Source organism: Chrysemys picta, chromosome 2 (genome assembly GCF_011386835.1).
Source record: "Chrysemys picta bellii isolate R12L10 chromosome 2, ASM1138683v2, whole genome shotgun sequence".
Classification (NCBI taxonomy): domain Eukaryota; kingdom Metazoa; phylum Chordata; order Testudines; family Emydidae; genus Chrysemys; species Chrysemys picta.
In genome coordinates this window covers 131411770-131430452 of record NC_088792.1, presented here as the reverse complement: position 1 = coordinate 131430452, position 18683 = coordinate 131411770, and the positions used below count along the sequence as shown (strand labels likewise).

At 42.6% G+C, this 18683-nt stretch overlaps 1 protein-coding gene across 3 annotated transcripts in view; it reads left to right on the top strand.

Annotated features, from left to right (window-relative positions):
- Window positions 1–18683, top strand: part of SEMA5A (semaphorin 5A) — a 635454-nt gene that overhangs the window by 476352 nt on the left and 140419 nt on the right. For all 3 annotated transcript variants that reach the window (XM_042859868.2, XM_042859867.2, XM_065584224.1), the window contains exons 13-14: window positions 4639–4820; window positions 9326–9469. In XM_042859868.2, coding sequence (XP_042715802.2) covers window positions 4639–4820; window positions 9326–9469 — 326 coding nt within the window. The remainder of the gene's footprint in view (window positions 1–4638; window positions 4821–9325; window positions 9470–18683) is intronic.

Genomic DNA, 18683 nt, shown 5'->3' with positions numbered 1-18683 from the left:
TTGTTTAAGATCGTCCTGATTAGGGCAGGAGTGGTTAAATGGGTCTATGTGGGTTTGAACATGTTCTATAAACACTGTACAGGGAGAATTCATAACTTACCTATAATGTTGCCATATACATGTCACTGTGATATTATTGACCAGTGCGTTATTAGTTTTCAAATGATATCTCACAAGGCATACTTCGTACAAAGATTATCACAACAGTGTGTAGGGTGTGAATACAGGGTGCATTTTGTCAGAGTCCTAGCTTTATTCTCCACTGCCCTGCACCTTGTGTCAAGATTTACACCTGTGCAAAATGGCCAGTTCACATTGGTAGTCATTTACACCTTTTTGAACTTAGTACCAGAATAAATCACTATACAAAATGCAACGCATTGGAGAATAAACCCTTTTGTGTTCTGACTTTTTCTGCATTATTAAATAATAATTTCTAAAAAAAAAACCATTTTGCATGAAGCTTTACAACCACAGTCTGACCTGATGACCCTACCTTTGAAAAGCACTGCACTAGGGTGTGACCCAGTACTGGGTCACAGAATGCAAGGCACTGGTTCGCCTTGCTCAGCACCCAGGGACCCTGGCGGCTGGCAAGAAAAAACTAGTAGTAAAACCCAGAAGCAGCCAGCAGCAGGGCTGGCTCGTAGGCGAGGGGGGGCCCCCACAGGGCTCCACACGCTGCCTCCACCCCGAGCACTGGGGCTCCCATCCAATGGGAGCTGGGAGTGTGTGCGCGCGCGCCTGCGGGCAAAAGCCACATGGAGCCGCTTGCGCACCTTTGCCTAGGAGCTGGACCTGCTGGCCACTTCCATGGAGCAGTGCGGTCCGCGGTGCCAGGCAGGCGGGAAGCCTGCCTCTGCACCCTGGCTGCGCTGCTGACTGGGAGCCACCAAAGGTAAACCCATGCCCCAACCCCTGCCCTGAGCCCCCCCAAACCCAGAGCCCCTTCCTGCACCCCAACCCCATCATCCCAGGGCCCGCACCCCCAGCCCAGAGCCGTGCCCCCCTCCTGTACCCCTACCCTGAGCCCCCAAAACCCAGAGCCCCTTTCAACATCCCAAGCTCCTCATTCCCAGCCCCACCCCGCAGCCCTCATTCCCAACCCTCTGCCCCAGCTCTGAGTCCCCTCCCACACCCCAAACTCCTCATCCCCAGCTCCATTGGGTCACAGGCATCAACATTTTCTTCAACTGGGTTTCCAGAAAAAAAAGTTTGAAAACCACTGCCCTAGAGGAAGAGTCCATTGCTGTCACACAGGAAAGCTGTTTTCAGTTCCTAAACCCAGCTCCTTGCTGCTTGGTCAGCCGGAACTAGGAGTACAGTATAGTGTATTCAATTCCTGGTGTATGAAGTGCATCATATTTTACAACAGTCCCTCCGAATAAATAGTGAATATGCAGATTGTACTGAGGGGATTGTTGGTGCGTTATTTATTATTAGTGGGAAGGGTGGGTTTATTGCTCTTTATATGGGCAATCCACTAAGAGTGTAGTCTCTGAATTTTTGTATAAACCAGTGGAAACCCACCAGAAGCATTTTCAGCTTGAGGAGATGTTGGCATAGGTGTAGCATCCAAACTGAAACTCGGTGATTCCACCCCAGAGAATAGGCAACACAAGAAGTTGCTGGCTGACTGAAGTTCCTCTCCTCAGCGTGCAAGCTAGCACAAAAGAGCCATTTGGAGGGTTGCAGAGAACATCAAGAGACATGTAGATAGAGAAAAGAAGAGCCTTTTGAATGGGCAGGGACAGAGAGAAACAAGTAGAGGGAAGACAGGGATAAGAAGAAACTTTGGGTAGGAATGAGAGATAAGGAAAGTAAGGCACTGGAGGAAAGAAGGATGGAAGAGAAAATGTAACCAAATCAGAGAAAAAGTAAATATCTCCTTGTTTTGTGCTGGCCTGCACTCTGAGGTAGGTGAGAAGGTTGAGTGCAACACAACTTTATGGGTAAAGGGCATTGCAGCGGTGCTGGTGAGAGCTGAATTTGGCACTCAGGTTAGTAAACTTTCATTTAAACTACTCATAGTTCCACATTTGATTTTATTTCTCTCTAGACAACTGGGGATCTATCTGATCATATGAGTGTTGTCTTGGGAAAAGTGTAGGTGAGACAGCAGTGAAGGTGCTCTGATACATTGTGGAAAAGTAAGCAGTAGAGATGGTTTCACAGCTCTGACACTAATTGGACTGGGGACATGTTATCTGTGTTTATAGAATACAGACTCTTCCAACTCTCGGTGTTGAGAATGAGCACAACTGACATTTAACAAGAAATAATTATTTGCTGTTTGTGAAAAATAACAGCATACACACTGTGTTATAGTGTGTTATTTTCAATAAACATGTGTCAGCAGTATGCTGAGTTGATATATTGTAGCTCTGTCAGTCTCAGCTCCCAGAAAATAAACTTGTCTGTTCTATGGGGTAGTACTGTATGTGAATGATTGATCTTGAAAAGTGTTATTAATAGTTAAATTATGGAACCTTTTAGCAGAGTGGCTGGAGATCAGCCAGAGATGCAGTGAAAACATGCTGCCAGCTGTAATTAAGTCTCTTGTATCTTCTAATTAGCTGTGGAATTTATACATCCTTTATCTCCCTTCCCTACTCTGTTTAGAATTAAGTGATATCTATTGTTCATGCCAGGTAGCCAAGTAAGTCACCTTTCCACATCTTTCATAGCAGTTCTGCCAGTTTTGTTTATAGTTCAGTGTAGAAACAGATGTTAGGGCATTAAGTACTGGTACTTTTCCTCCCTGCTTCCCCACTTAAAACATGCTAAACTGCTTCAGGCTCCTCCTCCCCCCTATTTCTTGGGTGGGGGGAGTGTAGCAGATTGCTGACTCACAGCTGTGGCACCTCCTGCTGGTCATCCAGGAATTAGCTCAATTTCAGCATTCAGAGCACCTCCTGGTGGCCAGTGTCTCTCCTTCCTCACCCCCACCCCCGATCCTCCCCCTGACCCAGTGCCCTTTACATTGGGGTTCTGCCCATAGCAGTACCCCCACAATCTGGGTCTCCCTTCCCAGAGGAACTCCCCTCCCCCTATGCCCACCTTGCCCCAGTGGCTACTGCCACTCATCATCTAGCCCCTTCCTGGGGCAGACTTCAGTCTGTAATAGCCATTCATCACTGGCAAGGGGGTTGGACCAGCTGCCTCTGCAGCCCCAGTACCTCCTTAAACCTTAATCAGGTCTCAGCAGGGGGGGGGGGGAAGAGAAGAGAGTTGCCAGGCTGGAACACCCCAGCTCCTCTTGCCCTTTCTCAGCACTGCTCTGCTTCGGGTACCCTGTGCTCCCAGGCAGCCCAGTCCTTCCTACTCCAAGGCTGAGTGAGTGTCTCCCTTAGCCCTTATATCAGGGCTAGCTGTGGCCTGATTGGGTGTGTCCACAGCTGTGGCTGCCTCCACAATCAGCCTTTTCCCCAGGAGTGGGGTAATTACCCAGCTACAGGGAGGACCTATGTACTATTTAGCTATATCATTATTATTTATTTGTATTACTGTAGCACTATGGGGCCCTACTCATAGACCAGAATCCCAGTATGCTAGGTGTTGTACAAACACAGAACAAAAAGTTGGTTTCTTGAGTCTATAATGCAAGTTTTCTAATCTTTTAATCATTCTCTACTAAAGAGTGCCTTCATCTAGAGAGCTAAATTCCTGATATCCATCACCAATTTCATGAAAGGTTCCAGTAGCAATGAAGTCTGATGAAATCCAGAGTTAGCACTGTTTCTTTTAATTAGACAATTCCTGGTTAAATATATAATTATAGAGATCTTATTCACATAGCTTTTAAACTGCATTTTGGAAGAATTATTCAACATTGTAAAAGAGCCTGATCCTCCTCCAGGTGAAGACAGTGGGAATAGACCTTAAGGGAAAAGGCGAGGGTTCTAAAAGTAAAGTTTTATGCTTTTTCATTTGTATTGTTTTTTACAGCTGTGTTTTTCCCCATATATAATGTATATATTTAAATTCACATTCTGCTTCCCCAGGGAGTGGAATTTTAGTGATGGCTCTTTTATTAAAATGTGTTTTTTATAAATATCAAAGAAAATTACTAATCATTAAGATTTAGCATAGGCTTAACTAGAATCTATACCTTGACCATTATCCTCTACTACTTCCTCCTTTCAATCTAGTCATGTTTCTGCAAACATTCTTGCATATTCTGTTTTGCAATCAGTGTCTTAGATCAGATGACAGCAGAGTTTGGGAGAAATGGGAAATAATTTCAGTCAGAAGATGATTGAGAGAACGGGGCTCTAATTCCTGTTGAATTTCTGTAGGAATTCTTTCCAACGGAGCCAGTGATATTGGTTGTAGTTAGGGGTGATGATGATAGATTGAGTTTTATTATTTATTATGTATAGTGTCCAAAGGCTCCAGTCAGATTGAGGTTCCATTCCCCAGGAACTGTACAAACACAAAAAAGAGAATTCCTGCTCTAAAGGATTTACAGTCTAAAAGGGTGTGATCCTTTTGAGAATGACTCCAGTGGTGGCTCTAAATTTTGAATAGTTGAAGTTCAGACTTCACTATGTTGTGCAATTAAAAAGTTACATCAAAAGGGACCTCTGATCAGTTTTCTGCTGTCTTATCTAGACTTTCTGTTTTTTTATCTTCTAGACCAGGAATTTGACTGTGGATGGGAATTTTGGAATGTGGTCTCAATGGAAATCCTGCACCCACACTGATGGTACCAGTGTTGGCTCCTGCCTCTGCAGAACTCGCTTGTGTGACAGTCCAGCGCCTCAGTGTGGAGGCTGGCAGTGCGAAGGACCAAGTATGGAGATTGCCAACTGCTCCAGGTACGTCAGACAATCACAGGACCCAAACAGATCCTATAGGATATCTTGTTTTAAAGTATTAAAAATAAAACACATTTTAAGTAATATTTCTTTTAAACCTTATTCACAGCCTTCCTATTCCTTCTTGAATATGAAACTGCTTATGATGATAGTCACAGTAGCATGGGACATAAGCCTCTCAGACTTCGCTGGGAGAGAGAACTGGCCAAGTGGGAAAAATTAACTTCAGGTTTTGTGAAACTATTTAAGTTGACTACAGTTAACATTAACAACAGAAATATGGGGGGGGAAATCAATGCATTCGGTGACACCCCCAATTTAAAGCCCCGGAGTTTAGTAATTTATTGGGGCACAGAGAGACTTTTGCAGGACCAGTAAGCTTTTTTTAAACATTAGTTCTGGCCCAGTTATCAAAAAGAACACATTTTGAGGGCCAAGTCCTGGAAGTCACCATCCTTTAGCACCACCTCCGTTGGACCAGCTCTCAGGATTTGTGAATGCTTGCACTAGGGATGGGGAGCAAAAGGAGGATGCTTGTCTCTCTGCACTGGAGTCTCCAGAGGCAGGTCCACTGTAGCCTGTGCTGATATCATAATATCCTGATCTGTGGCCCACTAAGTCTGGTCTTGCAGCCACTTTTCCATCCCAGACCACTCACCTGACCCCATAGACAGAATACTAGAGCAGATCATTTTTCAGTCTAAGCTTAGAAACAAAGTGTTTGTTCTGAACAGTCGTGGCCAAGTTAGAGGGTGTAGGATTAGCAGACTTGTCCTGACAACTGGTAATAGTGAAGGAAGTGGGGCTAATTTGATCTGGAGCTCATGTTTTTTGCACCTAACTCTCAAGTTGAAACTTGTTAAATGGTCTGTTCTGTTCATTTCCAGTAGTCTGTTCTTTTATCACTTTCTCTAGTCCATTACTTATGCTACACCAGTAGCAAATACTTTAACTTCCAAATCACCGCATGATATTTTTGCATGAATCAGAACAGTTATTATCCTGCATGTAATGGTAAACAAATAATAATAATAATAATAATAATTAATAATTAATGGAGATATCCCATCTCCCATCTCCTAGAACTGGAAGGGACCTTGAAAGGTCATCGAGTACAGCCCCCTGCCTTCACTAGCAGGACCAATTCCAGCTGATATAAGATGCAATAATGAATGGGTGTAAATAGATAAGAAAAATCAATATGGTGCTTACAGTTGACTGTAGAGTAGAGAATTGTGAGCAGAAGAGAGGATAAGGATACTATATGAAGCTAAACAATTGAACAAGAGTTATTAGGTATCTGTTGTTCCCGAAGTATAGACTTTGATCCCACATTTTTAAAGGTATTTAGAGGTGTTTAGGCATTGCTGCACTCACTTCTGCAATGTCTCACTGATTGAGGAGCCTAAATTTCATTTTTAAAAGAGATTTAGGCACTTAGGTAGTCAATTGGATTTTGGCTTCTCAGTGCCTAAATAGCCTTTTAAAATGAGACTTAGGCTCCTAAATCAAATGGGCTTTGCAACACTGAGTGCAGCAATGCATAAACACCTTTAAAAATCTGGGCCTGAAGGCTTAGATGGAAATAGAGAAATGCTCAGAGGCTCACCACAGCTATTATCATAGTCATTCCCCTGCTAACATTACATCATCTCATTTGCATAACCACTCATACTAATAATTGATTTTCAGAGGTACTGTACTGGGCACCCAAAGCTCCCATTGATTTTAATACATCTGAAAATCATGCCATTGATACTAATCCTTACAGTAATTAACCCTGTTTTTCTGTCCAAAGTCAGTAGCTGTGAACTATGATATTTTTCAGGCAGACATTTTCTGTAGTGTCAAATTCTGGGTCCATTAAAACAAGGGACGATTCATGCACTGCTCAAATAGCAATAAATCATTAGTAAACAGTTAAAACTGCACATTTTGGCCAACTATTAAAATGATCTGACAAGTTAAACATTTTTATCCTCTTGTATTATTGAACCAGTTGAGCTTTTTAATTTTTGAATCATTTCCCAATAGAGTAAGACAATTTGTATTATATTAACCTTAGTATTCGTTTAAAATGTTTATAATGAAATCTCAAGAGCATAACATTGTTGAGTTGATTTTTGTTGAATTTCTTATCTTTACTAGCAATTTTCAGGTGTGAAAAAAACCCAATGTAAACTGCTATAATTCATTGATTTCTTTAGGGTTTAAAATTTCTTTCCAGACATTTGGCATGATTCTGTTCATATTAAAGTCAATAGGAGTTAGCCACTGACTTTAATGGGAACATGACTGTGCCTTCTAGGGATTTACAAGTATAAGAAATATGTATTGATTCTGTTAGCTCTATCAGCACCTTTTGGTACTCTTACCGTAAGGCATTGTTATTGTATTTGAGGATTTTGTGGAATTGTGAGTTCATGTAATTGTCTCCTCTTGAAATTTTACTTCTCCTGGAACTTGATTTTTTTTTCTTTTTCTTGTTTTAAATGTTTGTCTTTTTTTTTTACAGAAAAGGAAGGGTATGAACTTGAAGTTTTTAATCTTCCTTAAAAGACATGATATAAATAATATGGACTCTCTAACCCAGCAGCTCTTAAACTTCATTGCACTGCAGCCCCCTTCTGACAACAAAAATTACTACATGACCCCAGGAGAGGGGACCGAAGCCTGAGCCTGCCCCAGCCCCACCACCCACAGTGGGGAGGAGGGCAAAGCCAAAGCTCAAGGGCTTCAGCCCCTGACAGAAAGCCGGTAACCTGAGCCCTGTTGTCCAGGGCTGGAGCCCTTCAGCCTTGGTCCTGGGCAGTGGAGCTTGAGCTTGGGCGTTGGCCCCGGGCGGTGGGGCTCGAGCTTTGACTTCGGCCCCAGGCCTCAGCAATTCTAAGGTTAACCCTGGCAACCCCATTAAAATAGGGTTGCGACCCACTTTGGGGTCCCGACCCACAGCTTGAGAACTGCTGCTTTAACCTACTTGAGCAATATGTAATTCAAAATTCTCTCCAAAAGATTGATGTGGGAATTTAAATATTAAATGTATCCAGAATAAATTAACTGAGGAAAATTAAATTCCATTTTCTGTTACTAGTGTTTTGGATTCTGAAATAATACAGGAGAATGTCAGATTGTCTTCCTGCCCTATAACGTGTATTATCAAACAACATATGTAATTTAATTTTATAAAAACTAAAGTAAACATTTGTGATTGTGGCAATGAAGTTGGTTAAAAGTTAAAAGTGTGAGGTTTTAAAATAAAATATTTTATTGAGCTTTGAACAGAGTAATACATGTCATTAACCTAAATAATTATCAGTGTATACATGGATTTGCTCTGATGTGGACTATTAATAAGAATGTTAGCAGAAAAAGGATGCATCACTGTTATTTTTAAAATATATAATACAACTTGGAGAGGTTAAACAAAATATATATGTTAAACCCAATGGGAATAGTAATATTACATAGACCCAGTTTAGGGGAGATTCATCTCTAGAAGTATTTGCACTGAAATTCCAATATCCTGTGGTCAATTATCAGAATTGTCCAAGGCATAATAACAGCATTTATAGTTTTCTGATGGGTTGATGCGGTTGCTTGTGATGGTCGGGGGAAGCCCAGGGTCTCATTTCTGGTTTATGTCTTATGTTCCTAAAAACTCACGCTTCAGGGTTTCAGCCAGTCAGCTGCAGGGATCAGGAAGGGTTTGTCCCTCCCCCCATGTATTTTGTTTTGTTCTTTTAATCTCCTTACTTTGAACCACCAGGGATGCCCTCAGTTGGAGATTCAGTGGCGTGGGCAAAGGCTCTGAGGTAGCACTGAGCATTTTCTGTCTCAGGTGCTTGGCTGTCTAGCTCTTGCTTATATGCTGAGGGTCTAACTGATCACCATATGTGCAGTGGGAAGGAATTTTTCCCCAGGTCAGATTGGCAGCAACCTTGAGAGGTTTTTGCCTTCCTCTGCAGTGGGTGGGTCACTTGCCAGGATTATCTGGGTATATCTCACTTAATCATTTCCCTGCTATAATGAAGTCTCGGGCACTGGTGCACCTTGGTTCCTCCCATTTTCGGCCTGTGGCACATAATAGTCTAGTCTCTTGTAGCCTATAATATTTTGGTCTGTTTTCAGTTGTGTCAGGAGCTGAATGGTGTTGGAGACTTGTCAGATACAGGAGATCAGACTAGATGATCTGGTGGTCCCTTCTGGCCTTAAATTCTATGTTTTATACCTTCTTACATAGTCAGATTACAAGGCCTTGTATGGATTTTATATTTGTTTGGTCATTGGGCCCATTTTAACAGTAATATATCATATAGACCAGGTCGAAACAATGGCAAAAACAAGTATCTTTTTTCCACCAAGTGTTCTTCTGGAAGTTTAACTTGATGCAGAATTAACTATCTCTGCAGATATTAATGGGCCAAATTCTGTTCTCAGTTACACCCATGTAGCTGCTCACTGTATATTATAACAGATGACAGAGCCAAGGCTTCTTATTCTACTAGAAATGGGGGCTGGACTCCATGGACTTCCTGGTCACCCTGCAGTACCACCTGTGGAATTGGTTTTCAAGTCCGCCAGCGTTCGTGCAGCAATCCAACTCCTCGGCACGGGGGCCGTGTGTGTGTGGGACAGAACCGTGAGGAGAGGTGAGGTATCTTTTCTCCACTGCCTGTTTTAATTTTTTCCATTCAGGTTCATTTTCATGTTACATTTTTCTCTTTTATCTGCTCTCTCTTTCTTTTTTTTTTTAATTTCCACTACAATCTCTTACCACAATTACTATTAATAAGGATATGGACTTCAGCAGTGCATTTCACTTAGCTGAGTTTTTCCCGAACAAGCTGAGCTCCCAGCAATGCCAGTCAGCTGACGGTGTTGAGGCACTCCTCTCTACTATCCCTTCAGACTCTGAAAAATGATTGTACTGTGTTTGAATTGCAACTTGACCAGACACAAAATCTGTAGTAAAGTGTTGTTAGATCACAGCACTGCATTACTGGTGGACTAAGTTCAATTTTCATATCTTAAATAAAATTAAACATCAATAAAGCAAGTGGGAAAGTTTTAAGGGTTTTGTTTGTATCTAATAAATATACACCATACTGGAATAAAATATGTTCTTTAGTAAGTACAGCTGAAATGGTTTGTGTGTATATTAACATCTCAACAGTTCAAGTCAGCTTTTAACTTGGTCTTTTATTTCACAGTTCGTTGCTTCCCCCAGTACTAGATGTTTTGTCATACCACCTCAAAATATACAGTTTGGTCTTTGATTCCATCACTCACACATCTAAGAGACTCCAATTTATTATTACCTTCCATGAATTTCAACAAAGAAATGAAACATTCATTATGTATATGTATATATATGTTTAGACAGACTACTGCATTGAGATGTATTATCTTGTTTCCAGGGGCATCCTGTCAGCTTCAGAAGAAGTAGCAAGCTGCGATACAATCATGTAATAGTGTTTAAAATTCTAAGTACATGAGCCATCAGTTCCAAAAAATGTATAAGGATCTATTTTTTCTAGGATGCACATTTAAAATTTGCATTAGTGTTCACGGAACCAGGGGAAAAAAGGTCACTGAATTTTTTTCACTGAATCTGCATCTTTTCAGTGATGAAGATAATGAGAAAAATTAGATTAACAACTTTACTATTTCTTGTTAACAAGTCATTCCAATGGGCCAATGTTGCACGCCACACTGCTGTTTTCATAGAAATTCTAGGACTCTGCTCATGTAACACAAAATTTAAAGGGCGAGTGTCGTAGAAAATGTGCACGCTTCTGGCTGTTTCAGAGCAATGTATATCTACCATTCTCTGGTCAAAAGACCAAGATTTTGATATGCTGTAATATACTCTTAGCAGATAGGTTATCCAAGTAAAAAACTGCCCCCAGCAAATATGGAACTTTAACTAAAAATCTCATAGCTCTCTCCCAGCCTTAACACCAGTTATAAGTTTTGTTGAGATGACTGGTCATCAAGGATAGAGGCATCAGCTCATAACATGTTCCCTATTAGACAACTGGTGCCTCCCCTTGTGTCTCCTCCCCCCTTGTTCTCCCTGCCCCTTCCCCAACCCACATTACCTGCATGGGGGAGAGGGGCTCTATCCTCCCACTGCACTGGCTCCCCCTGCCCCCCCATGTTCAGCTGCTCTCTCTGGAAACCAGGCCCGGGTGGGGAGTGGGATGGAGCCGCTCCCAGTTGCTGCTCTTTACAGCGTATCCAGCTTCCTGGGAGAGAGCCTGGCTTGGGAGGGACGGCAGTGGCAGCCCACTCCCTGCCCAGGCTCAGCTTCCAGGGACAGGGGCCGAGCATACAGCGGGGAGGAGGCTCCAGCTCGTTAGACTGCTGTCCCCAGAAGCCAAGCCCAGGACGGGGGTTAATCCACTGCTGCTGCAGCCAGGTGCTCTCCCAGGTAGCTGCTGTGCTGTACCGGGCAGCATCCCAACGTGGCTGGAAGAGGTTCTGGCCTTGCCCCTTCCACTCCCCGCCTGGGAATACTGCTGGGTGGGGGGCACTTGACCCTGCATGCACCCCCAACACATCGCTTCTTCCTACCATAAAGCCCATCTTGGGCATCTCCTCGGCTGGCAGTGTCTTGGCATTCCCATCAGTTTCCTCAGTTGGCTGTTCCTCCACAGCGTTGTCCAGGTCCATGGCCTCAGTAGTCTGGAGAGTCGATGGTGCATCTGCATGAGCCTGCAGCACATGTCCTCCCTCCTCCTCAGCCAGTCCCTACTGAGCTGAGTTTTCTCCTTTTATCTGTCCCTTCCACCTAAAGCACACATAACAGGAGAGAGGGGGCTTGGTCTCCTGAGCCCACAGTGATTGGTCAACCCCACTGGTCCAGTGTGCGATCCATAAACCCCGTCACAGTATAGAAAATAAGAAATTATTTCAGTGAATCAGAAATCAAATACTCACTATTGAGACAGTGGGTACCCTAGAAAAGCAAGTTGTAAAAAGGACAATGATATATGGAATAACTTTGGAAAATAAATAATAATAAATCTCAAGGACCAGATGGTGGTACTGAAGAGCTGTGAAGGTTCAAAAGATTGAAATAGTTGAGTTACTTACAAATAAAGTGTAATATCATTATAAAGCTGCTTTTCCAGACGACTGAAGTACAACCTCACTTCATTCCCCAGGACCACCTTGGTACCAGAAAAGTAATTAAGGAAATCATTTTAGAGCTATAATGCATCTTAAAGAGCAAAGTATACTAAGGGCAAACCAGTGTTAAGTTTTGTAAAAGTAAAACTGCTTTTTTTGTATCTTTTTGAATTTGTTGAGCTGGCAAAGGAGTGAATACAGGAGAACCAGTGGATATAATGGGCTGGATTTACCACTGCTTAACTACAGTACCAAATGAGTTACACCTGTATACAACTGGAGTAATGCATTGTTAAATCAGGCCCATATATTTAGTAGTGCTGAGCCAATAATTCACAACTAATAATTTACTAAGAAAGTGTAACTTCTTTTCCTGCTCCCACAACAACAGCAAGGAGATTGTGATCTCCTCAGGTTTATTCACTGAAATTATGTAACAAATTTTCGATGCATTTTTAACTATATTGCTTCATTATGACCAGTTGCATGTCTGAATTCAATATCCAAGATGTGTTAGCTAGTTGTAGTTCATCAGATATTTCACACAGTATTGTTTCTGTATCCTGGCTGTACAAATACACACTCACTTCAGCTTCAAATACTTATGCATGTAAATACAAAACTCAGTTTCCACAAGTATTTGCAAACAACTTTGAAGCAGGTTTTCTATGTACTTTTGTGCCCATAAAATTCCATTGTGTGGAAAATTCCATACAAAGTAAACACAAAAGGGACATGAACATGGCTGATGCTAAATTACTTACAAATCTGAGTGAATATTCATTTTAAAAAAATATGTATCCTGCTCAAGTATATATGGCCAAATTTTCCCCTCAGTTACATCCATGAAACCTCACAAATTCCCTGATCTACAGAGATTTACACACGTCATGCATAACTTTATGCATGTGAGTAATCCCTTTCAAATCAATGGGAGTATTTACCAGTTTAAAGTTAAGCACAGGGGTCTTTGTATGACCCAGGGCTCAAGCAGAAGAATGAAAAAATGGTTAAAAGTTAGGAACTCAGGCCAGGTCTACACAACATACCTCAATCAGTATAACTACATCACGCAGAAATGTGAAAAATGCACACCCCTGAGCGATGTAGTTATAGTGATCTAACCCCCTGCCCCTGTGTAAACGGTTCTATGTTGACAGGAGACCTTCTCCCCTCAATATAGCTATCACCTCTTGGGCAGGTGGATTAATTACACCGATGGGAGAAGCTCTCCCGTCACCTTCATGTTCAGCATTACAGTGGTACGTGAAGACGAGCCCTAAGAATAGGATGACATGGCCAATCTCAGCGTATAGAGAAGTTAATAGTACAGCTGCTGTTCAGTGTATTTAGAAACAATATGGAGAAGGAGTGAGAGTACTAGAGTGGCAACATTTGCTGACAATAGATTATGTCTCATCAAAACTCATGAGTGAAGCATCCTGATGAATTCCTGAAGGACCTCAGAAATGGCTTCATTTTTCTCTGTGTGGGTTATTTCTTTGAAGACCGTGGAAACGCTTCAAATTTCAGTGTATGATTATTCCTCTTCCTTCCTCCATTGTGTGTAAGGGTTTCTCCCCTCCCATCCCATGTTAGAAGATGGATGATCAACTCATTAAACCTACAGATTTCTTTCTGCATTTCCACTATCTCCCCTTCTTTCTGCATTTCCACTATCCGCCCCCTTGACAGCCCAGTTGTTACAGGAGCCAAGTTGGCAAGTATCAGGGGTTAGCCGTGTTAGTCTGTATCTACAAAAACAACAAGGAGTCTGGTGGCACCTTAAAGACTAACAGATTTATTTGGGCATAAGCTTTCGTGAGTAAAAACCTCACTTCTTCGGATGCATCCAAGTTGGCAAGGTATCTCTGACCACTACTCTCCACAAAAAAATAGGGATAGTGGAGAGGAGGATTCACCATGGGTGAGCAATCCAGTTAGGTTACTTCAGTAACTTGCTTCTGTTTTCTATGAAGGTTTGAGGAAGAGAATCTGACAAAGCTTGGCCACTTCTTCCCCTTCCCCTCCCTGCCCACACCTATGGATCTGAATCACTATGGAGGGGTTTGGAGAGATAGGGATGAGTATGCTGCAGAGTCAGCTCACCCTACATCATGCTTAGATCCATAGGTTTCAGCTCCCCTCTGCTCAGGGAAAACAGTGGTGAGCATGGGGTTAAAAACTTGATAATCAAACAGCCTGTACACAAGTGCAAGGTAATAAACATTAGAAAGGAATCATTTAACTTACTAGTATACACTAGATTCTGGATTATTAAACTGTCAGGACAATATCTAAGCATCGGCATGGACATGTCAACAGAAACATCTGCTCAATCTTGGTCAAAAATGAAGGAATAAATAAATGGTGAATAAGGGGTTCGATTCTATTAAGAAAAGATAGAAAATAATATGGATGTTGTTGTCAATGATATTTTTACTAAATGCATTTAGTGTCAATGACTTCCTTTCAAAAATGACGTAGATATAGAACAAGTCGAGATAAGGGCAATGAAAATAACTGGAAGTGCAGGAATTGCTTATGTAGGAGAAGAGGTTTGAAAAAGTCAGGGAAGGAGCATTGAAGGAGAACTGTGATATTGTTGCCTCTTTTGGCCCAAGCAGTTAGCCAGTGTTTGGGGCCTTGAGTGTTGTTTCCCGTAGGAGAAGTTGATGATATAAATAGTATATTTCTGTAGGTCAATCCTGTTTATTTACAAAGAATGTACAAAATCCTGTTTCTCTGAACACAGTAGGATCAAACAGGAGGCAGTTTCCGTCCTCACTGTACTAGGCCTGCCCTTCCAGACATTACTCTGTCCAGAAAATTCTTTCATGTGATGTTCTCTCAGGGCTATCCTATCAGCACTTCTCTGGCTCTGTCTTGGCTTTTCTGGTCCTGTGTACTGCTGACACATATACACACACAAGACTCCTGAGTTTGCAATCAGCCCCAGGAAAAAAAAACCTTTGCCCACCGTAGCTCAGCTTCTGATTAGTCATGTATGTGGCCTAATCCCTTGGGGCAGTGTTTTCTGTTGTTTCAGCTATCTTATTTCCTAAAGGACAGGGCCGGCTCCAGGGTTTTTTGGCCACCCCAAGCAGACAAAAAAAAAAAATAGCCGCAATCGCCTCTGCGGAGACAATTCGGCGGAAGGTCCTTCACCCCAAGCAGGAGTGAGGGACTGTCGGCCGAATTGCCGCCGAATAGCTGGACCTGCCGCCCCTCTCCGGAGTGGCCGCCCCAAGCACCAGCTTGCCAAGCTGGTGCCTGGAGCCGGCCCTGCTAAAGGAGTTTAAGAACCTATTGAATTTTACCTTAATGCAGGGTGGCTAGCACACATGTGAGCCTCAGTGAGGTTTGTGCTTGAGTGAAGATGAAAGATATGCCTGCTAATAGTAGGGTTGCCAGGTGTCCGGTTTTCAACCAGAATGCCCAGTCGGAAAGGGACCCTGGAAGCTTCAGTCAGCACCACTGACTGGGCCGTTAAAAGTCAAGTTGGCGACGCAGTGGGGCTAAGGCAGGCTCCTCACCTGCTATGGTTCTGCCCAGCTCCCGGAAGCAGCAGCATGCCCCCCTCCGGCTCTTATGCATCGGGGCAGCCAGGGGGCTCTGAGCACTGCCCACGCCCCAAGTAGGGTGACCAGGTGTTCCAATTTTATAGGGACAGTCCCGATATTTGGAGCTTTTTCTTATATAAGCACCTATTACCCACCACCCCGTCCTGATTTTTCACACTTGCTATCTGGTCACCCTAGCCCCAAGTGCCATCTCCACAGCTCCCATTATCCAGGAACCGTGGCCAATGAGAGCTGCAGGGGTGGCGCCTGTGGATGGGGCAGCCCGCAGAGCCACCTGGCCGTGCCTCCACATAGTAGCTGGAGGGGGGACATGCTGCTGCTTCCAGGAGGTAAGCGCTGCCCAGAGCCTGCACCCCGAACCCTTCCTGTGCCCCAACCCCCTGCCGCAGCCCTGATCCCACTCTCCGAACCCCTTGGTCCCAGCCTGCAGCACCCTCCTGTACCCCAAAACCCTCATTCCCAGCCCCACCCCAGAGCCCGCACCCCCAGCTGGAGCCCTCACTCCCTCCCGCATCCCAACCCACTGCCTCAGCCCGGAGCACCCTCCCGCAGCCTGATCTCCTAGTTTCTGGCCCTACCTTGGAGCCTTCACCCCCTCCTGCACCGCAAGCCCCTGAACCAGCCTGGTGAAAATGAGCCAGTGAGGGAGGGTGGGGAGAGCGAGCGACAGAGGGAGGAGGGAGTGGGTGAGTAGGAGCGGGGCCTCGAGGAGGAGTGGGACAAGGGTATTCGGTTTTGTGTGAGTAGAAAGTTGGCAACCCTAGCTGATAGCCACCAACACCTTCCCGCATAACAATATAGAGGAGTCTAATTGGTGGTTATTATTCACACTCTATTGTAATAGAGTACAAAAACAAAGGGGACACACAAATAACATTACAACACATTTTAAATGAATTAAGAATCCATTTTTACCAATTGCTTTATAATTAACCTGTGGTATTCATTGCTGCACAGTATTATTGAGGCAAATAACTGTAATGTTTTAAAGCATTATAGCTTTATAGGAATAAGAATAGCAGTTGCAGTTAAACTAATTTAGGTAATTATTTAAAGGGCTGTCAATCTTTATGCTCCAAGGCATAAATTTATCTTCTGCTATGGTCAGCAAGAAATTTCTCTCTGTGAAATAGAATTGACTATATAAGTGGATTGTTGGAGGTGTTTTTTTTTTTTTTTTAAACCTTCCTTTGAGCCATCAAATATAGGCTGCTTCTGAAAAGACGATGCTGGAGTAGATTCATCTGTGTTGTTTTTTCTCCCAGAACGGCAATTCCTATATGTGAATAATTGAACTTGAACTCGTCAGAAAAGGAGAGGGGGGATCATTGCACTATCCCAGCCTTTGTGTGTGTGTGTGTATATGTGTGTGTGTATGTGTGCCATTCTCCCTTCTACCCTCCTCTTAGTTTCTGACAGTACTAGACCTGCCCAGAAACACAGATCTTAGTTTCTGACATTGCTTGTTTGGCTGAATTACTGTAGAATGTAAGCCCTCTGGGTCATGGGAAAAAGTGAAAAGGGAGAGAGAGTGTGTGTAAAAGGGAATAAGAAGTTACTGGCTAACTTGAAATGCAGCCGGAAAGAGGCTTAATAAAACGTGGCTCAAAACCCCGTGCTCCAACACAGTTCCCAGATTCACCCCTGCAATTGATCTTTAACTATAAAAACATACCTGATGGTTTTGGAGCTTGGATGGCTGAGGTGAATCTAAGACTACACTTGTGTGCTGTGATATTTTCAGAAGGGGAGAAAAATGCAAACCCAGCTCTGTGGCTGATTTTGATTTGTTAAAAGTTAAGCAGATTGTATAAGTACTTTGTGATTTTTGTAGCTTCAAATGTATCTTTAACTGGACTTGACTAGCAGAATTCCGGCATTCCTAACCTTTCAAAAACTTAGAGTATCGGCTACAAAATTAATTTGGTAAAGTCTTGTTTCTCCCCTATGCTTACTTGAGAGAGAGCAAGAAACATGACATGTTGACATTTGAAAATGGGACTTGGTATTAAAAAAAAGACACTTCATTTATAACACATTTTATGTGACATGAACCTGTAGCTTCTTGACTTAATGTCAGAGATTCATTTTATTGTATGTGTGTGTCCCAAACTTCATTACAACTGCTCTTCTAAGAGCAGGGGGAATACTGCAAAAATGTGTGCATTTTGAATAATAAAAGTATGAAATTTCTTCAGCATATGTGATCCCTTTTACTCTATTTCCATGAATATTCATATTAGCAAACTTTTGTTCACCAATTGATCACAGAGAAGAGTGTCACAAATATGCATGCAAATGTGTGCATGTGACTGTTTTTGCACAGTGAATGTTTGTAAAGCCATTGTGAACATTTTGAGGGTTTGGAAGCTATCAGAGCAGAACACCATGATGTGACTTAAGTGACCAATTACAGTGTGAACAGCAAATTACTAATAGTGAATATTCAAATAAATAGGTGAATAGTTTATAAATAATACACAAGCTGAAATATGTTTGGACAACCCGTTTCTGGATAATTTAATTTAACAAATACATACAAATTGGATAATTCTCAGATAATTCTCAGAAAAGGGGGGGGGGAAGGTCTCAATTAATCAAATACATTATGTGCTGTGAATAGTTTGCCCTGCTCTACATACACATAAGACCAGATTTTGGTCTCATTTTTCCCATGCAACCTTGTTAGTTTCAGTGGAGTTGCGCTGGCCAGAAAGCAAAATTTACTCTATGAGGTAGAATCCCACATATAAGGTAAACCTACATCTACATGTGCAGTACAAACACATACATACACACACATAGCAATTGGTTCTAAACATTCAGAGGGCTTGTCTAGGTAAAAAATTAGTGTGCGGCATGCTGGGGTGTAAACCTACAGTACACTAGCTTGCCACTTACTAACTGCCTGTGTGGATCCTGCTACTGTGCATTAAAAGGTACCTAGTGCTCTTTGATCTGTTCCACACTGAAATGGGAGTAGGCCATTGCAAACTAGGTAACTATTAGTGCACAGTAGAAGGGTCCACACAGACAGCTAGTCTGTGTAGCCAAACTAGTGCACTATATATTTACACCCCAGCTTGCCATACATTAACTATTCATCTTGACAAGCCCCAATACTTTAGTAATAAAGAATTATAGG